The following is a 19,991-nucleotide window of genomic DNA, read 5'->3' as shown; positions in this document are numbered from 1 at the left end:
TTGAGAATCATGTGTATTGTTGTATGTATCATAGTTCATTCCCTTCTATTGCTGAGTAGTATTCCATTCTTTAGATGTATTACACTTTGTAGAACATTGGGTGTTTTTTTTTTTTTTTGGTTTCCTAAATTTTAAGAGGCAGTAATCTAGAGTTTCAAACTAGGAGAGAAATTGTTAACAGAATCCTAGAGATAATTGCTAATTCTAATAAGATGATTCATTTCTGCAATGATTATATTTTTACAAAGATTATAGTAAACATTTTCTGAAAGTAGTAGAAACTTCATTTCTCTATTAATGTGTATGTGTGTTAGTCACTCAGTCGTGTCTGACTCTATGTGACCACGTGGACTGTAGCCCACCAAAGTTCTCTGTCCATGGGGTTCTCCAGGCAAGAATACTGGAGTGGATTGCCATGCCTTCCTCCAGGAGATCTTCCCAGCACAGAGATTGAACCTGAGTCTCCTGAATTGCAGGCAGACTCTTTACCAGCTGAGCCATAAGGGAAGCCTTCTCTATTAGTAACACAGAGCAAATAATTTTAACAAGAATCACATGTTGAACTTCAATTTATTGATCTCCTTTCCCATAAACTTCCAAATACTCTTTCAAATGATATGGTGGAGTTTGGAACCCAGAAGGAAAAGGGTAAAGGAAGAGAACATGAATGGGAGTGAAAAAGTACTAAAAGGTGTTTTGTATCTTCTTAGAAGGGCTTCCCAGGTGGCTCAGTGGTACAGAATCTGCCTGCTAATACAGGAAATGTGGATTCGATCCCTGGGTGGAAAAGATACCCTGGAGAAGCCACCCACTCTAGTATTTTTGCCTGGGAAAATCCATGGACAGAGGAGCCTGGCAGGCTACAGTCCATGGAGTCCCGAAAGAATTGGACACAATTTAGCAACTAGATGTTTAGCCACTAAACATGTTTTTGAGAAAAAATGAATCTCTACAAGATAGGAGTGGCTAAGGTGTGCCATTGGTAGGTTCAACCAGCAAGTTTTTACCGGCTGTTTCTTGAAGTTCCCACGTTGTATTAAATACTATAGAAGATTCAGATTAATGGATAACACAATCTCTTTCCTTTGAAAACATTTTGTATATGTAGATAGAGGAATAAGACTAAAATACCAGAAACTTTAGCAATTTTTTGAAATTTTGTACTGCTGACTTTGTGTTGTAATCAGTTCAGTTCAGTTCAGTTGCTCAGTCGTTTCTGACTCTTTGCAACCCCATGGACTGCAGCACGCTAGGCTTCCCTGTCCATCACCAACTGCTGGAGCTTGCTCAAACACTGTCCATCAAGGCAGTGATGCCATCCAACCATCTCATCCTCTGTTGTCCCCCTCTCTTCCTGTCTTCAATCTTTCCCAGCATCAGGATCTGTTTTAATAGTTGTTGGGAAATGGGTAGGATAGGGAAGGAAGCACTCTTGTGAGCTCAGAGCCCATAGATCTAGTCTTGAGTGATGGTGGGTGTTTAATTTAGCCTCTCTGAGTTTTTAGTTTCCTCAACTGTAAAAATGCCTAAGTACTAGCAAGACTAATTTCTATTCTGCCTGCTTTATAGTGCTATTGTGAGATTAATACAAGATAAAAGGTATGTCAAAGTGTGAAGCTCCATGAAAACTTTAGGTTACTATGCAAATTTAAGGGATTCTTTCTCAGGACCTAAAGAAATCAAGGGGGACTGAAGTGATTAGAAAAAGTGTCATTAGAAAATGGAGCCCTGAGTTAATGATGAAGGATAGGGACTAAAAATATCCAAACAATGCAAGTAGGTGATGGAAAGGAAGAAAATAAATCTCATATCAACTCTATGAGATAGGTGGTTTGTCCTATTTTACAGATGAAGAAACTGAGGCTCAGAGAGATTAAATAAACTGTCTACAGATATTCATTACCTCCACCATAGTTTGGCATCAGGTAAATAACAGGGAGGGAACACAGCTCCACCCATTAACAGAAAATTGTACCAAAGATTTACTGAGCATGGCCCCGCCCATCAGAACAAGACCCAATTTCCCCTCAGTCAGTCTCTCCCATCAGGAAGCTTCCATAAGCCTCTTATCCTTCTCCATCAGAAGGCAGACAGACTGAAAACCACAGTCACAGAAAATTAATCAATCTGATCACATGGATCATAGCCTTGTCTAACTCAGTGAAACTATGAGCCATGCCTTGTAGGGCCACCCAAGAAGGAAGGGTCATGGTGGAAAGTTCTGACACAATGTGGTCCACTGGAGAAGGGAATGGCAAACCACTTTAGTATTCTTGCCTTGAGAACCCCGTGAACAGTATGAAAAGGCGAAAAATTAGGACACTGAAAGATGAATTCCCCAGGTCGGGAGGTACCCAATATGCTATTAGAAATCAGTGGAGAAATAACTCCTGAAAGAATGAAGAGATGGAGCCAAAGCAAAAACACCCAGTTGTGGATGTGACTGATGATAGAAGCAAAGTCCAATGCTATAAACAGCAATATTGCATAGGAACCGGGAATGTTAGGTCCATGAATCAAGACAAATTGAAAGTGGTCAAACAGGAGATGGCAAGAGTGAACGTCGACGTTTTAGGAATCAGTGAACCAAAATGGACTGGATGGGTGAATTTAAATAAGATGACCATTATATCTACTACTGTAGGCAAGAATCCCTTAAAAGAAACGGAGTAGCTATCATAGTTAACAAAAGGGTCCAAAATGCAGTACTTGGATGCAGTCTCAAAAACGGCAGAATGATCTCTGTTCATTTCCAAGGCAAACCATTCAATATCACAGTAATCCAAGTCTATGCTCAGACCAGTAATGCTGAAGAAGCTGAAGATGAACGGTTCTATGAAAACCTACAAGACCTTCTAGAACTAACACCCAAAAAAGATGTCCTTTTCATTATAGGGGACTGGAATGCAAAAGTAGGAAGTCAAGAGATACCTGGAGTAACAGGCAGATTTGGCCTTGGAGTACAGAATGAAGCAGGGCAAAGACTAATAGAGTTTTGCCAAGAGAACGCGCTGGTCATAGCAAACACCCTCTTCCAGCAACACAAGAGAAGACTCTCCACATGGACATCACCAGATGGTCAACACTGAAATCAGATTGATTATATTCTTTGCAGCCAAAGATGGAGAAGCTCTATACAGTCAGCAAAAACAAGACTGGGAGCTGACTGTGGCTCAGATCATGAACTCCATATTGGCAAATTCAGGCTTAAATTGAAGAAAGTAGGGAAAACCACTAGACCATTCAGGTATGGCCTCAATCAAATCCCTTACGATTAAACAGTGAAAGTGACAAATAGATTGAAGGGATTATAGCTGATAGAGTGCCTGAAGAACTATGGATGGAGGTTCGTGACATTGTACAGGAGACAGGAATCAAGACCATCCCCAAGAAGAAGAAATGCAAAAAAGCAAAATGGCTGTCTGAGGAGGCCTTACAAATAGCTGTGAAAAGAAGAGAAGCAAAAAGCAAAGGAAAAAAGGAAAAATATACCCATTTGAGTGCAGAGTTCCAAAGACTAGCAAGGAGAGACAAGAAATCCTTCCTCAGTGATCAATGCAAAGAGATAGAGGAAAATGACAGAATGGGAAAGACTAGCGATCTCTTCAAGAATATTAGAGATACCAAGGGAACATTTCATGCAAGGATAGGCACAATAAAGGACAGAAATGGTATGGACCTAACAGAAGCAGAAGATATTAAGAAGAGGTGGCAAGAATACACAGAAGAACTGTACAAAAAAGATCTTCATGACCCAGATAACCACAATGGTGTCATCACTTACCTAGAGCCAGACATCCTGGAATGTGAAGTCAAATGGGCCTTAGAAAGCATCACTACGCACAAAGCTAGTGGAGGTGATGGAATTCCAGTTGAGCTATTTCAGATCCTAAAAGATGATGCTGTGAAAGTGCTGCACTCAATATGCCAGCAAATTTGGAAAACGCAGCTGTGGCCACAGGACTGGAAAAGGTCAGTTTTCATTCCTATCCCAAAGAAAGGCAATGCCAAAGAATGCTCAAACTACCACACAATTGCACTTATCTCACATGCTAGTAAAGTAATGCTCAAAATTCTCCAAGCCAGACTTCAACAGTATGTGAACAACAAACTTCCAGATGTTCAAGCTGGATTTAGAAAAGGCAGAGGAACCAGATACCAAATTGCCAACATGCGTTGGATCATCAAAAAAGCAAGAGAGTTCCAGAAAAACATCTATTTCTGCTTTATTGACTATGCCAAAGCCTTCGACTGTGTCGATCACAACAAACTGTGGAAAATTCTGAAAGAGATGGGAATACCAGACCACCTGACCTGCCTCTTGAGAAATCTGTATGCAGGTCAGGAAGCAACAGTTAGAACTGTATATGGAATAACAGACTGGTTCCAAATAAGGAAAGGAGTATGTCAAGGCTGTATACTGTCACTCTGCTTATTTAACTTATATGCAGAGTACATCATGAGAAATGCTGGGCTGGATGAAGCACAAGCTGGAATCAAAATTGCCAGGAGAAATAGCAATAACCTCAGATATGCAGATGCCACCACCCTTATGGCAGAAAGTGAAGAAGAACTAAAGAGTCTCTTGATGAAAGTGAAAGAGGAGAGTAAAAAAGTTGGCTTAAAGCTCAACATTCAGAAAACTAAGATCATGGCATCTGGTCTCATCACTTCATGGCAAATAGATGGGGAAGCAATGGAAACTGTGGCTGACTTTATTTTTGGGGGTTCCAAAATCACTGCAGATGGTGATTGCAGCCTTGAAATTAAAAGACGCTTACTCCTTGGAAGGAAAGTTATGACCAACCTAGACAGCATATTAAAAAGCAGAGACTTTACTTTGCCAACAAAGGTCCATCTAGTCAAGGCTATGGTTTTTTCAGTGGTCATATATGGATGTGAGAGTTGTACTATAAAGAAAGCTGAGTGTCGAAGAATTGATGCTTTTGAACTGTGGTGTTGGAGAAGACTCTTGAGAGTCCCTTGGACTGCAAGGAGATCCAACCAGTCTATGCTAAAGGAGATCAGTCCTGGGTGTTCATTGGAAGGACTGATGGTGAAGCTGAAACTCCAATACTTTGGCCACTTGATGCGAAGAGCTGACTCATTGGAAAAGACCCTGATGCTGGGAAAGATTGAGGGCAGGAAAAAAGGATGAGATGGTTGGATGGCATCCCCGACTCAATGGACATGAGTTTGAGTGAACTCTGGGAGTTAATGATGGACAGGGTGTCTTGACATGCTGCAGTCCATGGGGTCACAAAGAGTAGGACATAACTGAGCAACTGAACTGAACTGAACTGAATGGATATTCAACTTGCAAGTGATCAAGTGAGGATATAAATTTAAGACTCTGATCCCAAAGCCCCCAGTGCTTACCCTTAAGCATTACTGAATACTATACTGCTGGATAGAAAACAAAGAGACAAAAGCCACTAGAATCAGGGGACACCTTACAAATACAGGAAGTAAGACTGATTGATTAGATTAGAAGAGGTCACCTTTGGAGAGTACTTGTATTGAACCTTTAACTCATTTTCAAAATTAAAATGCATTTTTAACGTTTCCCCTAGGCAATTACACCAGGAAGTAAATAGAGCAAGTAGATTGAAGCACAGATTACTATATGAGTGGTCTAAAGTCAGTGATCAGCTAACAGTAAAGCTGGCACTGGAATTGAAGTCTTGGAATAGTGACCTGTTGGTTGGGCTGCAGTGACGGCCTGGCCAGATGTGGCCAGTGTTTATTTCATCCAGGACCACACAGTGCAGAGGAGAGTGAAGCCAATTTTATCAGGACTCCTTCCTTCCACAGACCTTCATGGTCAACAGCATCAGTCACCTTCCCTGACCCATATGCTTGTCCCTGTAAGCACACCTGGGTTGAGGGTTGCATTGCTGAATGGACCAACACTCCTCTGACACACCCCTGGCATGACTGATGCCCTCTGCAGGCATAGATAAAGAACACCCTTCCTTCTGGTGTCATTTTTCTACATGAATTTGAAGACAAAGACTGTAAAATTCAACAGTGAAAACCTTCATTTTTAAGGTTCACTGAGCATTTTTTTCATATTCCAGATATGCTATCAGTAACAAAAAGCAAATTCATTTTTTAATATTCTGGACTGTTAAAATTTGTATTTTAACTTACAGAAGAATTTTATATTGTATTATAACCTATATAAGAACCTCAAATTTTTACTTTCCTGAAGCTCATTTTGTTTCTAATTTCTGACTCTTAGAAAAAAGAACCAAACTTTTTTTTTACTAACCTAATTATCTGTTTGGATTATTGATGATATATAATACATAAAGGATTTTTTTTTCTTCTTTAGCCTAAATTTGAGAAGAAGACGTATTTCCTCTTTGGGATGCTGTGTGGACTCTCCTTATATAATCTTAATGTTGTCTACCTCCCTTTCCCACTGGCTCTGTTTAAGAAACTTCTGGGCCAGGAGCCATCATTGGAAGATTTAAAAGAACTCAGTCCTTCTTTTGGAAAGTAAGTAAATATAATTTTTTTTTAGGACTGTGTATCTAGTCAGTCTCAGTTGTTTAGACACAAATAATGTTACCCACAGACACACAGATACACACAGAGACATACAGATAAGGTCTTCAGTTTCAGTAAATGTGCATGCTCTTTAGATGAGCATGACTTATAATCAAGTAAACCTTCAGAAGTGGAAAAAAGCCAAATGCTCCTCTAATTAGCAATGGCACAATAAACAGAGCTGTGGTCTAGTCTCTTGAATTTATCCAGATGGACATAGTTGCTTTGGATAGTACATGATATTCGTAATGAGAATCATGCCTGCTATATTGATTTTAAATAAATCCTATTTAATCATATTTCACTTATTTCAATAAATCAGCATGTCACAAACTTTGGTTTTTAATTTTTATTTATTTATTTATTTTTTGGCTATGCTAGGTCTTCACTGCTGGGCAGGCTTTCTCTAGATGCAGCGAGTCGGGGGCTACTCTAGTGTGGTACTCAAGCTTCTCGTTGTAGTGGCTTCTCTTGTTGCAGAGCACGGGCTCTAGGGCATGCAGGCTTCAGTAGCAGCGGCACATGGGTCAGTAGTTGCGGCTCCCAGGCCCTAGAGCACAGGCTCAACAGTTGCGGTGCACAGGCATAGTTGCTCTGCAGCATGTGGGATCTTCCCGGATCAGAAATCGAACCTGTGTCTCCTGCATTTGTAGGCAGATTCTTTACCACTGAGCCAGCAGGGAAGCCCATGAACTTTATTTTTTAAGGATTGAAAAATACTTGTTCTAGGTTAAAAGGCCAACTATATTCTCTAAAAAAAAAAAAACTGGAAACACATGATCGACAATGGATTAATATCCTTGTATAATACAGATATGACTATATGTATACATATAAACTCAAAAAATATGCTCAACCTTAGTAGTAATCAAGAAAATGCAGATGAAAATGAGATGATTTTTCTGCTTATAGATTGACAACAGTTAAAAAGTTTTTCATACAACATAGAGTTGGCAACAGATGGAAGAAAAAGTTTCTCTTCCCATGTACTGTTAGTGAAAGAAAACACTGACTAGATTTATACCATATACTCTGACAATATAGAGTAGGGTTTTTCAACCTTGGCCATACACACATTTTGGGCTAGATGATTCTTTGTTGTGGAAGACTGACCTGGACATTGTAGAGATGCCTAGCAGCATCTCTAGCATTGCCTAGATGCCAATACTAAGTGAAAGTCATTCAGTCGTGTCAGACTCTTGTGACCCCAAGGACATTACAGTCCATGGAATTCTCCAGGCCAGCATACTGGAGTGGGTAGCCTTTCCCTTCTGCAGGGGATCTTCCCAACCCAGGTATCGAACCCAGGTCTTCTGCACTGCAGGTGGATTCTTTTCACCAGCTGAGCCACAAGGGAAACCCAAGAATACTGGAGTGGGTAGCCTATCCCTTCTCCAGCAGATCTTCCTGGCCCAGGAATCTCCTGCACTGCAGGCAGATTCTTTACCAACTGAACTATCAGGGAAGCTTGCTCAAACTCATGTCCATCGAGTTGGTAATGCCATCCAACCAGCTCATCCTCTGTCGTCCCCTTCTCTTCCTGCCTTCAATCTTTCCCAGCATCAGGATCTTTTCCAATGAGTCAGTTCTTTGCGTCAGATGGCCAAATATTGGAGTTTCAGCTTCAGCATCAGTCTTTCCAATGAATGTTCAGGACTGATTTCCTTTAGGATGGACTGGTTGGAGCTCCTTGCGGTCCAAAGGATCCCCTTTAATCATAACACTCCCTTTAATTGTGACAACCAAAGATGTCTCCAGATTTTGCCAAATGTCCTCTGGGAAACAAAATAAGGCCTAGTTCAGGGGAAGGGCTGGTCTAGGGGAAGGGGCTCCTTTCTTATAATTTCCACCAAGATTCAGCAGTGTCTACATGTTAGGCAATAATCTAACCAATCAAACTTGTAAAGGTTAACTCCAGGAAGAGGGAATGGGAAGGTGGAAAAGAAGAAATTTACATGACTTTTAATACACTTTATAAATTTTTATATTGTCCACATTTTTTCCATTGACCATTTATTTCTTTTGAAGTTGTGCAAGAATAATATATATATATTTTAAACCAAAATTTTCATTAGGTGTTTGCAAGAAGTTCTAAATGATGATGATAATGACATTAAAGAAGAACTTGGCATACATTTTTCTGTGAGTACTAATGAAAATCAGATTATAGTTTAGATTTAATGTTTTTAAAAATATCTTTTATTATAGTATCTTATATATTGGATGTGTTTTTTGAAGGGTATTATACTTCTGTACTGTAAGTCTTTTCCCCCACTTGCTCCTCATTTGATGCCTTATGTCTATATACTCTCAAAGTGAAAAGATAGCAATTATTCAATCAATGTGAACACCGTAAAAAATTAAATGGAATGATATATGCATAAAGCAATATATAGCATATACTAGGGTATGTTTTTATTTATATGTATATTTAGATGATTGAACTATATAAATAATTATTTAACGCCTAGTTATTTAAAGTTTTATAGGGAAGAATGTACTAGCAATAATGGCCTTGTGGTTGATTATTCAGACTTTCTTTCATGTTTGGTATCTGAATATATTTTGGTTACAGATACACTGGGACAAAAATGATGTTGATTTAATTCCAAATGGGATTTCTATATCTGTAGACCAAAGCAACAAGTAAGTTTTGAGTCCTCGCACATCTGTTTTGAATACACATAAAATGTTTATATCACTATGCTTTATAAACATATTTTGTCTTTTGCTGTGCTCAGTCGTTCAGTTGTGTCCGACTCTTTGTGACCCCATGAACTGTAGCCCACCAGGCTCCTCTGTCCAGGGGGACACTCCAGGCAAGAATACTGGAGTGGGTTGCCATACCTTCCTCCAGGTGATCTTCCCAACCCAGGGACTGAACCCAGGTCTCCTGCATTTCAGGCAGATTCTTTACCATCTGAGCTACCCAGTCTTTCCAGATGATCATTTTAGCTTCTGATCTTTTTCAAAAGATAAAAGGTTACAGGGAAAAGAAGGGACGAAAGGAGTCAAGATTAAATATTTCCTTTGCAGCACTTTTCATTGTTCATTTAACAATTATTTTTTGAGCCCCTACTCTATACTAGACCCTATTCAAGGTGTCAGAGATATGGCAGTAAAAAAAGATGCAAAATCTGGAGCAGAAATTACAGTGGAGCAGAAACTCAATAAATTATTATGTAATAGAAAGTCAGATAAGGATGAACACTCTGAAGAAAATGAAAACCAATTAAGAAACTAGAGGGTGACAGGTAAACCACAGAAATTGGCAAATGCTGCAAATGAGGGTTCCATCTTTTCCCCTCTCCTTTTAAGAAAGCTGGTTGTAGAACATTTACCAGCACACCACTGGTTATAGGGGAGGACAGAGGAGGTTGATTCAGACATGATGGTCCTTGAAGGATGCTCAAAGGGTAGGAGATTAGCATGTTTTAAGGTGATATCTGGTGGAAATATCTCCAGTAGCACACCTGCTCTCAAGAAATTCATCACAAATTGGAGAAGACAATCTCTGCAGACATAATTTACACACAGTGATGTGTTGTGAGAGGGGAGAGAGAGAGGAACAGAGGACCAACACTGAGAAAGTCATGTTCATTTTGAATTCTGATGAGTGACGGAAGTTGCCAGGTGAAAAGGAAGCCCTGCCTGCTGTGGCCTAAACTGTATGGGAGAGAGTGAGGCCAGTGAACTGAAGGTCAGCGTGGCCGGAGGTTCAAACGGCACTGGGAAGAGGCTGCTGAGTCAGGCAAGGGTCACATCATAGAGGCCATTGTTTTTTACCCCCTTCACCCATGGAGACCTTTTTAATCCTGCTAAAGAGGTTTGAAATTACCTTAAAGGCAATGAGAAGTCTTTTAAAGATTTTAAGCAGGAGAATGACATATTCAGATTGGTGTTTTTAAAATATCGTCCTGAATGTAGCTGGGGCAATGGGAGCAAAACGAAGCCTTCATCCTTCTGCACATTCTCCACGTTTTCTTCTTCTAGCTGACTAGATGTTTTCGCAGCCCTGTGTCATATAGCGTTGGGTGCTCTGCACATGTAACTTACTTTTCTTTCTTAATGGACATGGTGAAAAGGCAAAGTAGAGAATAGTTTAGTCACTGGTTAACTATATTATTGGCCTTTTTTTTGCTTCCTTCAGGAAAGACTATGTTTCTAAGTGTGTTGATTATGTTTTCAACACCTCTGTAAAGGCAGTTTATGAGGAATTTCAGAGAGGATTTTATAAACTTTTTGACAAAGAGATATTTAAACTTTTCAAGCCTGAAGAACTAATGAGAGCAATAATTGGAAATACTGACTATGACTGGGAGCAATTTGAAAAGGTAGGTAATAACTAAAGTGCCCCCAATTCTTCCAAAGAAAAATTACCCCTAAAAAACCAAATTTCTCCTTTTTTTTTTTCTTCAAGAATTCTGTTTATGAGCAAGGATACCATGAGTCACATCCTACTATAGTGATGTTTTGGACAGCTTTCCATAATTTAACTTTGGATGAAAAGAGAAAATTCCTCTGTAAGTATTGCAGAAATAGATCAATCTATAATTACATATCTTTTAAAATATCTCATTTGAGATAAAGTCATTAATAGTGTATCACAAATGTTAATGGAAAAGCAAGGGTTAGAATGCAGGTCCCCTACCTTCTAGACCAGTGTTCTTTTTCATACTTAAGCCTGTTTTCCATTTTTAAAAAATGATAGTAATAAAGATATTGTTATTTTACTACCTTGTCTACACTGACCCAGTTTATCTTCTTTCTTCACTTTAGTTGGCTCCTAATTGAGCCTTTTATCTCACATTCCTACCTTTATTTAATTATCTAAAGTCCTATGGAATTAGGGCAATGTCAACTGTCTCAAATACTATTAATAATTAATAGTACCAGTGACCACTGATGATGATAATAATAACAACATTTATATTGTGTGCTTACTCTATACCAGGCACTGTCCTGATCACTTTATAACTATTACTTCCCTTTATCCTAATAGCAGCCTATGAAGCTGGTACTTTTATTTTTCCCCACTTCAGATATGAGGAAAAAGAGGCTTGCAGCATTTAGTAGCTTGCCTGTGTTCTGACAGTTGGTTAGTGTCAGAATGATAATTTGAACCCAGCAGGCTAATTCAAAGCCCATGTTCAAGACCACTAAGACATAAGAACCTCTCTTGGTGGGAACCCTAGGTTTCCATAGGACAGACTTAGTGCCTTATTCTCTTATCTTTCATCCCATTTCTTAGTTCTTTTTGAGATGTGTACACATCTTTCTTGCTATTTTTGTTGCTACTGAGGATGTTTGAGGACAACTTTTCCACAAACTTAACTACTTCTCCACAAGCCCAAACTACCTTTCCAGTCTTCTTTCTTAAAGGGAAACTTTTGCTTCAGTCCAGGGATTCTGTTGGCTGTACATTCAGTGAGTTCACATACATCTTCTACTCTGGTTTTTTTGTTTCTACCTGAAGCTTCCCTGTCACCCTAACCTGGCACCTCTCTCCCTGCCTTGAGGCTCAGTGCCTTCATTATCTCTTCACATCATACTTCCTAGCTGAGCTAAACTCCCTGTATCTTGCTGTTATCTTTCAGATACATAATTTCCCCCCAACTAGATCATGAACCCACCAAAGACAAAGACCAAATGTCATGATTTTTCTTCACCCCACGTGGTCCCACGTAGTTCTCTTTGCACAAGGGGAGCCGATAAATACTTTTGAATGAAGTGATTAATTTCTTCCTTTTCATTTTAAGTTTTGTTCTTTCTGTGAACTATCTTAACTGAAGTTTATTTCTTTTTAGTTTTTCTTACAGGAAATGATAGACTACATGTAAAAGGCATACAGAAAACAGGAATCCGGTTTCGCTGTCCTGAGACTTTCAGTGAAAGAGATTTCCCAAGATCACTGACATGTCATAATATTCTGGAACTCCCTAAATATTCTACAATGGAAAAAATGAAGGAAGCACTTCAAATAGCCATCAAGAGCAACAAAGGATTTATCTCACCCACAGTCATAGGGTGATAGTGACCTCTGAGTGGCTCACATCTCGAGTCCTCTCACCTTATGATCCTTCTGTTCTTTAGTACAGAAGTACGGTTTCTTCTTTAGGTCTGATTCGTACAAAGGTTGATAGATTTTAGATAAAATTAGTTGACAAATGCTGGGATAAACAATGACATGATGAATAAAGGATAATATTGTTAATAAACCAGCATTTCCTGTTCCTTAAATTTGCTATGAGAATGATTGCTTTTTACTGAATTATTTCCTGAATAATAATTATCATTTTAAAATATACTAAATATTAAAAACTAAAAGATACTCCAAAAATATTGTACATCTAATAAACAATCTGCAAATATGAAGTTTGAAAAAATAAAGCTGTAATTGAATTCACCATGTTTCAAGGCATGTGTGTATATATATATTTTTTGTTTTTTCTCCTATTCTGGAATGTCTCCAGAGTTTTGATTTTAGCCAAACAATCTTTTTTTTTTTTTTTTTTTCAAACAATCTTTTTGAAAAGTCTAAATGTTAATTTACTGAATAATGGCTTGTGTTCAGTGCTGTGTTCTAAGAATCATTCTAAACTAAAATAACATTATTTTGGTTAAAGGCTGAGCCCAACCAGGAACTCTTGTCTAATTACAGTTGGAAAAAAATGAAGAACCTGAAATATGTTTCAGCATCATAGCTATAGAATGAATTAAAGGAGAGATATAAGCATGTTGGAAATGAATTTAGTGAGCCATTTCTATCTCATATTAAGTTTAAAACTGTAAGCTAGTCTATAAATGCCTACGGTCATCCCAAACCATACCCAGAAGCCTTGTGTCAGTGGTGCTGTGGGAAAGGAAACCATGGGGTGAAGTCCACACTAGCTGCTGATGTGGAAAGAGGTCCGAAATCTGAGGACAGACAGAACAGACATAGAGATTTCACCAAAAACCCTAGATTGTGAGGCAGTTAGTAGAAACGTAAGCCCCCAGCAAATCCTCATAGTTATTTTGGATATATCTGGTTTCTACAATAAATGGAATAAAGGCCCAGATGTATACTACTGGAATTTTAAGGGAAAAAGTAACTTCTAAATCTTAGAGATCCTTAGTTCAGTTCAGTGGCTTAGTCATGTCTGACTCTTTGACCCCATGGACTGCAGCATGCCAGGCTTCCCTGTCCATTACCAACTCCTGGAGCTTGCTCAAACTCATGTCCATGAAGTCGGTGATGCCATCCAACCACCTCATCCTCTGTCGTCCCCTTCTCCTCTTGCCTTCAACTTTCCCAGCATCAGGGTCTTTTCCAATGAGTCAGTTTCTCACATTAGGTGGCCAAAGTACTGGAGTTTCAGCTTCAGCATCAGTCCTTCCAATGAATATTTAGGACTGATTTCCTTTAAGATTGACTGGTTGGATTTCCTTGCAGTCTAGGGGGCTACCAAGAGTTCTCCAACACCACAGTTCAAAAGCATCAATTCTTTGGTGCTCAGCTTTCTTTTCTTTTTTTTTTTTTTTTTTTTTGCTTTCTTCTGGAAGTTTTATGAAGGTTTAGACAGGTGTGTGAACATTTTGGCATCGATTCTAAACACAGCAGGGAGTGTAGTATAAGGTTCATTTGTTGATTTTTGTCTGGCTTAGGGATTTCCAATTGTTCCAGCACCATTTGTTCCAAGTCCAACCTTTCTTCACTGAATTGCTTTTGTACTTCTGTTAAGTATCAGTTGACACGTACATGTGGACTATTTCTAGACTCTCTTCTCTTCCACCGATCTACCTGTCAGCTGCTGAAATCACCGTTTCGATTACTACGACTACAGAGTAAGTTTTAAATCAGGTACTGTGAATCCTCTAACTTTCTTCTTTTCAAAAACTGGTTTGGCTATTCTACTTCCTTTGCCTTTCCACATAAATTTTAGAATCACCTTGTCAATATCTACAAAAAACTCTGCTGGAATTCTGGTTGAGACTGTGCAGAATCCATAGGTAATCTGAGGGAGAATTCACCTCCTACTGATAACTGTCTTCTGATCCATGTGTCTTCTGATCCATGAACATGGTACACTTATGCCTTTCTTTCAACAGCATCTTACGCTTGTAGCATATAGATGGTATGCCTACTCTACCAGACGTACACCTCAGTGTAAATGTAAGGAGGCAGAAGGACAGGTCACCACATAACCACCCACCCCTGACGTCCACCAGGGGGTGCTCAGCTTTCTTTATGGTCCAACTCTCACATCCATACATGACTACTGGAAAAACCATAGCTCTGACTAGATGGACTTTTGTCAGCAAAGTAATGTCTCTGCTTTTTAATATGCTGTCTAGGTTGGTCATAGCTTTTCTTCCAAGGAGCAAGTGTCTTTCATGGCTGCAGTCACCATCTGCTGTGATTTTGCAGCCTCCCCAAACAAAGTCTGTCACTGTTTCCATTGTTTCCCCATCTATTTGCCATAAAGTGATGGGACCAGATGCCGTGATCTTAGTTTTCTGAATGTTGAGCTTTAAGCCAACTTTTTCACTCTCCTCCTTCACTTTCATCAAGAGGCTTTTTAGTTCCTCTTCACTTTCTGCCATAACGGTGCTGTCATCTGCATATCTGAGGTTATTGATATTTCTCCCGGCAATCTTGATTCCAGCTTTTGCTTTATCCAGCCCAGCATTTCACATGTTGTACTCTGCATATAAGTTAAACAAGCAGGGTGACAGTATACAGCCTTGACGTACTACTTCCCAATTTGGAACCAGTCTGTTGTTCCATGTCTGGTTCTAACTGTTGCTTCTTGACCTGCATACAGATTTCTCAGGAGGCAGGTAAAGTGGTCTGGTATTCCCACCTTTCTAAGAATTTTCCAGTTTGTTGTGATCTGCACAGTCAAAGGCTTTGGCTTAGTCAATAAAGCAGATGTCTTTCTGGAACTCTCTTGCTTTTTCGATGATCCAATGGATGTTGGCAATTTGATCTCTGGTTCCTCTGCCTTTTCTGAATCCAGCTTGTACATCTGGAAGTTCTTGGTTCACGTACTGTTGAAGCTTCGCTTGGAGAATTTTGAGCATTACTTTGCTAGCATGTGAGATGAGAGCAATTCTGCTGTAGTTTTAATATTCTTTGCTGTTGCCTTTCTTTGGGATTGGAATGAAAACTGACTTTTTCCAGTCCTGTGGCCACTGCTGAGTTTTCCACATTTGCTGGCATTTTGAGTGCAGCACTTTGACAGCTTCATCTTTTAGGATTTGAAATAGCTCAACTTGAATTCCGTCACCTCCACTAGCTTTGTTCGTAGTAATGCTTCCTAAGGCTCACTTGACTTCGCAGTCCAGGATGTCTGGCTCTAGGTGAGTGATCACACCATCATGGTTATCTGAGTCATTAAGATCTTTTTGTATAGTTCTTCTGTGTATTCTTGCCACCTCTTCTTAATTGCTTCTGTTAGGTCCATATAATTTCTGTCCTTTATTGTACCCATCTTTGCATGAAATGTTCCCTTGGTATCTCTAATTTTCTTTAAGAGATCTCTAGTCTTTCCCATTCTGTTGTTTTCCTCTATTTCTTTGCACTGATCACTGAGGAAGGCTTTCCTATCTCTCCTTGCTATTCTTTGGAACTCTGCATTCAAATGTGTATCTTTACTTTTCTCCTGTGCCTTTTGCTTCTCTTCTTTTCACAGCTATTTGTAAGGCCTCCTCAGACAACCATTCTGCCTTTTTGCATTTCTTTTTCTTGGGAATAATCTTGATCACTGCCTCCTATACAATGACAAACCACTTCAGTATTCTTGCCTTGAGAACCCCATGAACAGTATGAAAAGGCAAAGATAGGACACTGAAAGATGAACTTCCAAGGTTGGTAGGTACCCAATATGCTACCAGAGAAGAGTGGAGAAATAACTCCAGAAGGAATGAACAGATGGAGTCAAAGTGAAAACAATGCCCTTTGTGGATGTGACTAGTGTCGGAAGTAAATTACAATGCCATAAAAAACAATACTGCATAGGAACCTGGAATGTTAGGTCCATGAATCAAGGTAAATTGGGAGTGATCAAACAGGAGATGGGAAGAGTGAACATCAACATTTTAGGAATCAGTGAACAAGTTAAGACCAACCTAGATAGCATATTAAAAAGCAGAGACATTACATTGCCAACAAAGGTCTGTCTAGTCAAGGCTATGGTTTTTCCAGTGGTCATGTATGGATGTGAGAGTTGGACTATAAAGAAAGCTGAGTGCCGAAGAATTGATGCTTTCGAACTGTGGTGTTGGAGAAGACTCTTGAGAGTCCCTTGGACTGCAAGGGCATCCAACCAGTCCATCCTAAAGGAGATCAGTCCTGGGTGTTCATTGGAGGGACTGATGCTGAAACTGAAACTCCAGTACTTTGGCTACCTCATGCGAAGAGTTGACTCATTGGAAAAGACCCTGATGCTGGGAGGGATTGGGGGCAGGAGGAGTAGGGGACGACAGAGGATGAGATGGCTGGATGGCATCACCGACTTGATGGACAGGAGTTTGAGTAAACTCCAGGAGTTGGTGATTGGCAGGGAGGCCTGGCGTTCTGCGATTCATGGGGTCGCAAAGAGTCGGACACGACTAACGACTGAACTGAACTGAACTGAACTAAAATGGACTGGAATGGATGAATTTAATTTAGATGACCATTATATCTATTACTGTGAGCAAGAATCCCTTAGAAGAAATGGAGTAGCTGTCACAGTCAACCAAAGAGTCCAAAATGCACTACTTGGATGCAATCTCAAAAATGACAGAATGATCTCTTTTCATTTCCAAGGCGAAACATTCAGTATCACAGTAATCCAAGTCTGTGCCCCAACAACTAATGCTGAAGAAGCTGAATGGTCCTATGAAGACCTACAAGACCTTCTAGAACTAACAGCAAAAACAGATGTGCTTTTCATCACAGGAGACTGGAATGCAAAAGTAGGAAGTCAAGAGATACCCGTAGTAACAGGCAAATTTGGCCTGGGAGTACAAAATGAAGCAGGGCAAAGGCTAACAGGGTTTTGCCAAGAGATCACACTGGTCATAGCAAATACCATCTTCCAACAACACAAGAGAAGACTCTACACATGGACATCACAATACCGAAATCAGATTGAATATATTCTTTGCAGCCAAAGATGAAGAAGCTCTATACAGTCAGCAAAAACAAGACCGGGAACTGACTGTGGTTCAGATCATGAACTCCTTATTGCCAAATTCAGACTTAAATTGAAGAAAGTAGGGAAAACCACTAGACCATTCAGGTATGACCTAAATCAAATCCCTTACGATTATACAGTGGAAGTAAGAAATAGATTTAAGGGACTAGATCTGATAGAGTGCCTGAAGAACTAGGGACAGAGGTTCATGACATTGTACAGAAGAGATCCTTAAGCACCTGACTTTTGGTTTTGTTATTCAGGCCTTTCAACTCCAACATTACTTTGTCTATGCAAATGAGTGAGCTGTACTAAACAGTTTAAGAACAGATAGTACCAGTTCTTTATGTACTCTTTCAGAAAATAAAGGAAGAGGGAACACTTCCCAATTAATTCTCTTTTGCCAGCATTATTCTAATACCAAAACCAGATAAAGACATTACAGGAAAAGAAACCTACATGTATCTCTCATATGATCACAGATACAAAAATCTTTTACAAAGTTTAAACACATAAAACATTCAGTAAAATATAATATCTGTGAGCAACTTGGAGTTAGTTCAGAAATTCATTTGAAAATCCATTATTTTCACCATATTAGACAAAAATCATGTAATTACCTCAGTAGAGGTAGAAAAAAGTTGACAAAATTCAGTACTTACTCATGCAAGATGAGAACTCTTGGCAAACTAGGAACTTACTCAACCTGATTACTTCATACTTAATGGTGAAAGAAATGCCTTCCTAGTAAATTTGAGAAGAAGTCCAAGATGTCTCTCATCACTTCTGTTCAACATTGTACTAGATGTACTAGTCCATACATCAGGCCAAACTTAAAACAGAAAGGTCATAATGATTGGAAAGGAAAGAGTAAAACTATCTTATTTATCAATTACATAGTTATCTATAGGATATTCAAAGGCATCCACTCAAAAAATCTACTAGAACTATTTATTAAGTAAACATAAAAAGGTGTCATGGTTCAAGGCACTATATAAAAGTTAAATGCATTTATACATACTCACAGGCTTCCCTTGTCGCTCAGCTGGTAAATAATCAGCCTGCATTGTGGGAGACCTGGGTTCAATCCCTCGGTTGGGGAGATCCCCTGGAGAAGGGAAAGGCTATCCACTCCAGTATTCTGGCCTGGAGAATTCCATGGACTGCATGGTCCCTGGGGTCACAAAGAGTCGGACACGACTGAGCAACTTGTATTTCATATATATACTCACAATCAAACACTGAAATTTTTTAAAGTACAACTTGTAATATAAAAAAATAAATATATAAGGATAAATTTAACAAAATATGTTTGCTCACCAAAAACTTGAAAATATTGCTGCAATAGTTTAAGAAGCTTTAAGTTAATGGCAAGAGATGCTCATGGACAGAAGAATCAATATTATCACCAGGTCAGTTCTTCCTAAACTGATCTAATTTAGAGTAATTGCTAAATCCTTGCAGTCTGTTTTGTAGAAATTGATAGGGTGATTCTAAAATATTTATGGAAATGCAAAGAACTTAAAATAGACAAAACAACTGAAGAAGGACAATGGTCAAACACTTAGGTGAACTGATTTTAAGTCAATTAGCATCTACAGTAACTAACACAGTGTGGTACTGGAGTAAAAAACGGAAATACAGGATGGAACACAATAAAAAGTCCAAAAATAAGTCCAATCACATATAGTCAACAGTTTCAACAGAGACACAGAGGCAATTCAATGAGTAAAGGCAAACTGGAACAGGTGGAAATGGATAGGGAAAAAAAAATGAACCTCTTCCCTATTTCACACCATAAAGAATAATTCATTTGAAATATAACAAAGACCTAAAGGTGTAAAACTTCTAGAAGATAATGTATGAGAAAATCTTTGTTATTTTGGGTTAGGCAAAGATTTTTTTAGGACCAACCAAAAAAAAAAAAAAAAGCATGAATAATGTTGGTAAGAGAAAAAAAATGGATAAAGAAAAAAATGAATAAATTGCATCAAAATTAAAACTTTAGCTCTTCGGATGACATTTTTCATGTAATTTTATGTTTTAGTTTTATCACAACTTTCCTCTTTTTATTGAAGTGCAGTTGATGTACAATATTATGTTAGAAAATATTTCAAAACATATATCTAGTAAAGAACTTTATATGTAACATAGAGAACTCTTATACATTAAAAAAAACAACAACCTTAGATGATAAGCAATGGAATCGGTAAATAGGCAAAAGATGCAAAGACACTTCACCAAAGAGGAGACATCGATCAGCACTAACAA

General features: G+C 38.9%; 1 protein-coding gene across 3 annotated transcripts in view; it reads left to right on the top strand.

Annotated features, from left to right (window-relative positions):
- The window catches only part of LOC122673222 (probable E3 ubiquitin-protein ligase HERC6), a 52,156-nt gene extending 39,361 nt beyond the window's left edge, over window positions 1–12,795 (top strand). For 2 of the 3 annotated variants that reach the window (XM_043870750.1, XM_043870749.1), the window contains exons 18-23: window positions 6,338–6,504; window positions 8,631–8,697; window positions 9,131–9,201; window positions 10,706–10,889; window positions 10,976–11,078; window positions 12,363–12,795. In XM_043870750.1, coding sequence (XP_043726685.1) covers window positions 6,338–6,504; window positions 8,631–8,697; window positions 9,131–9,201; window positions 10,706–10,889; window positions 10,976–11,078; window positions 12,363–12,586 — 816 coding nt within the window. In that variant the 3' untranslated portion in view covers window positions 12,587–12,795. Of the gene's footprint in view, window positions 1–6,337; window positions 6,505–8,630; window positions 8,698–9,130; window positions 9,220–10,705; window positions 10,890–10,975; window positions 11,079–12,362 lie in introns of those variants that run through there. The other variant, XM_043870751.1, reaches the window with a different exon arrangement.
- Window positions 12,796–19,991: the final 7,196 nt, after the last annotated feature.

Source organism: Cervus elaphus, chromosome 17 (genome assembly GCF_910594005.1).
Source record: "Cervus elaphus chromosome 17, mCerEla1.1, whole genome shotgun sequence".
Lineage (NCBI taxonomy): Eukaryota > Metazoa > Chordata > Mammalia > Artiodactyla > Cervidae > Cervus > Cervus elaphus.
This window is presented reverse-complemented; position numbering and strand designations above follow the sequence as displayed.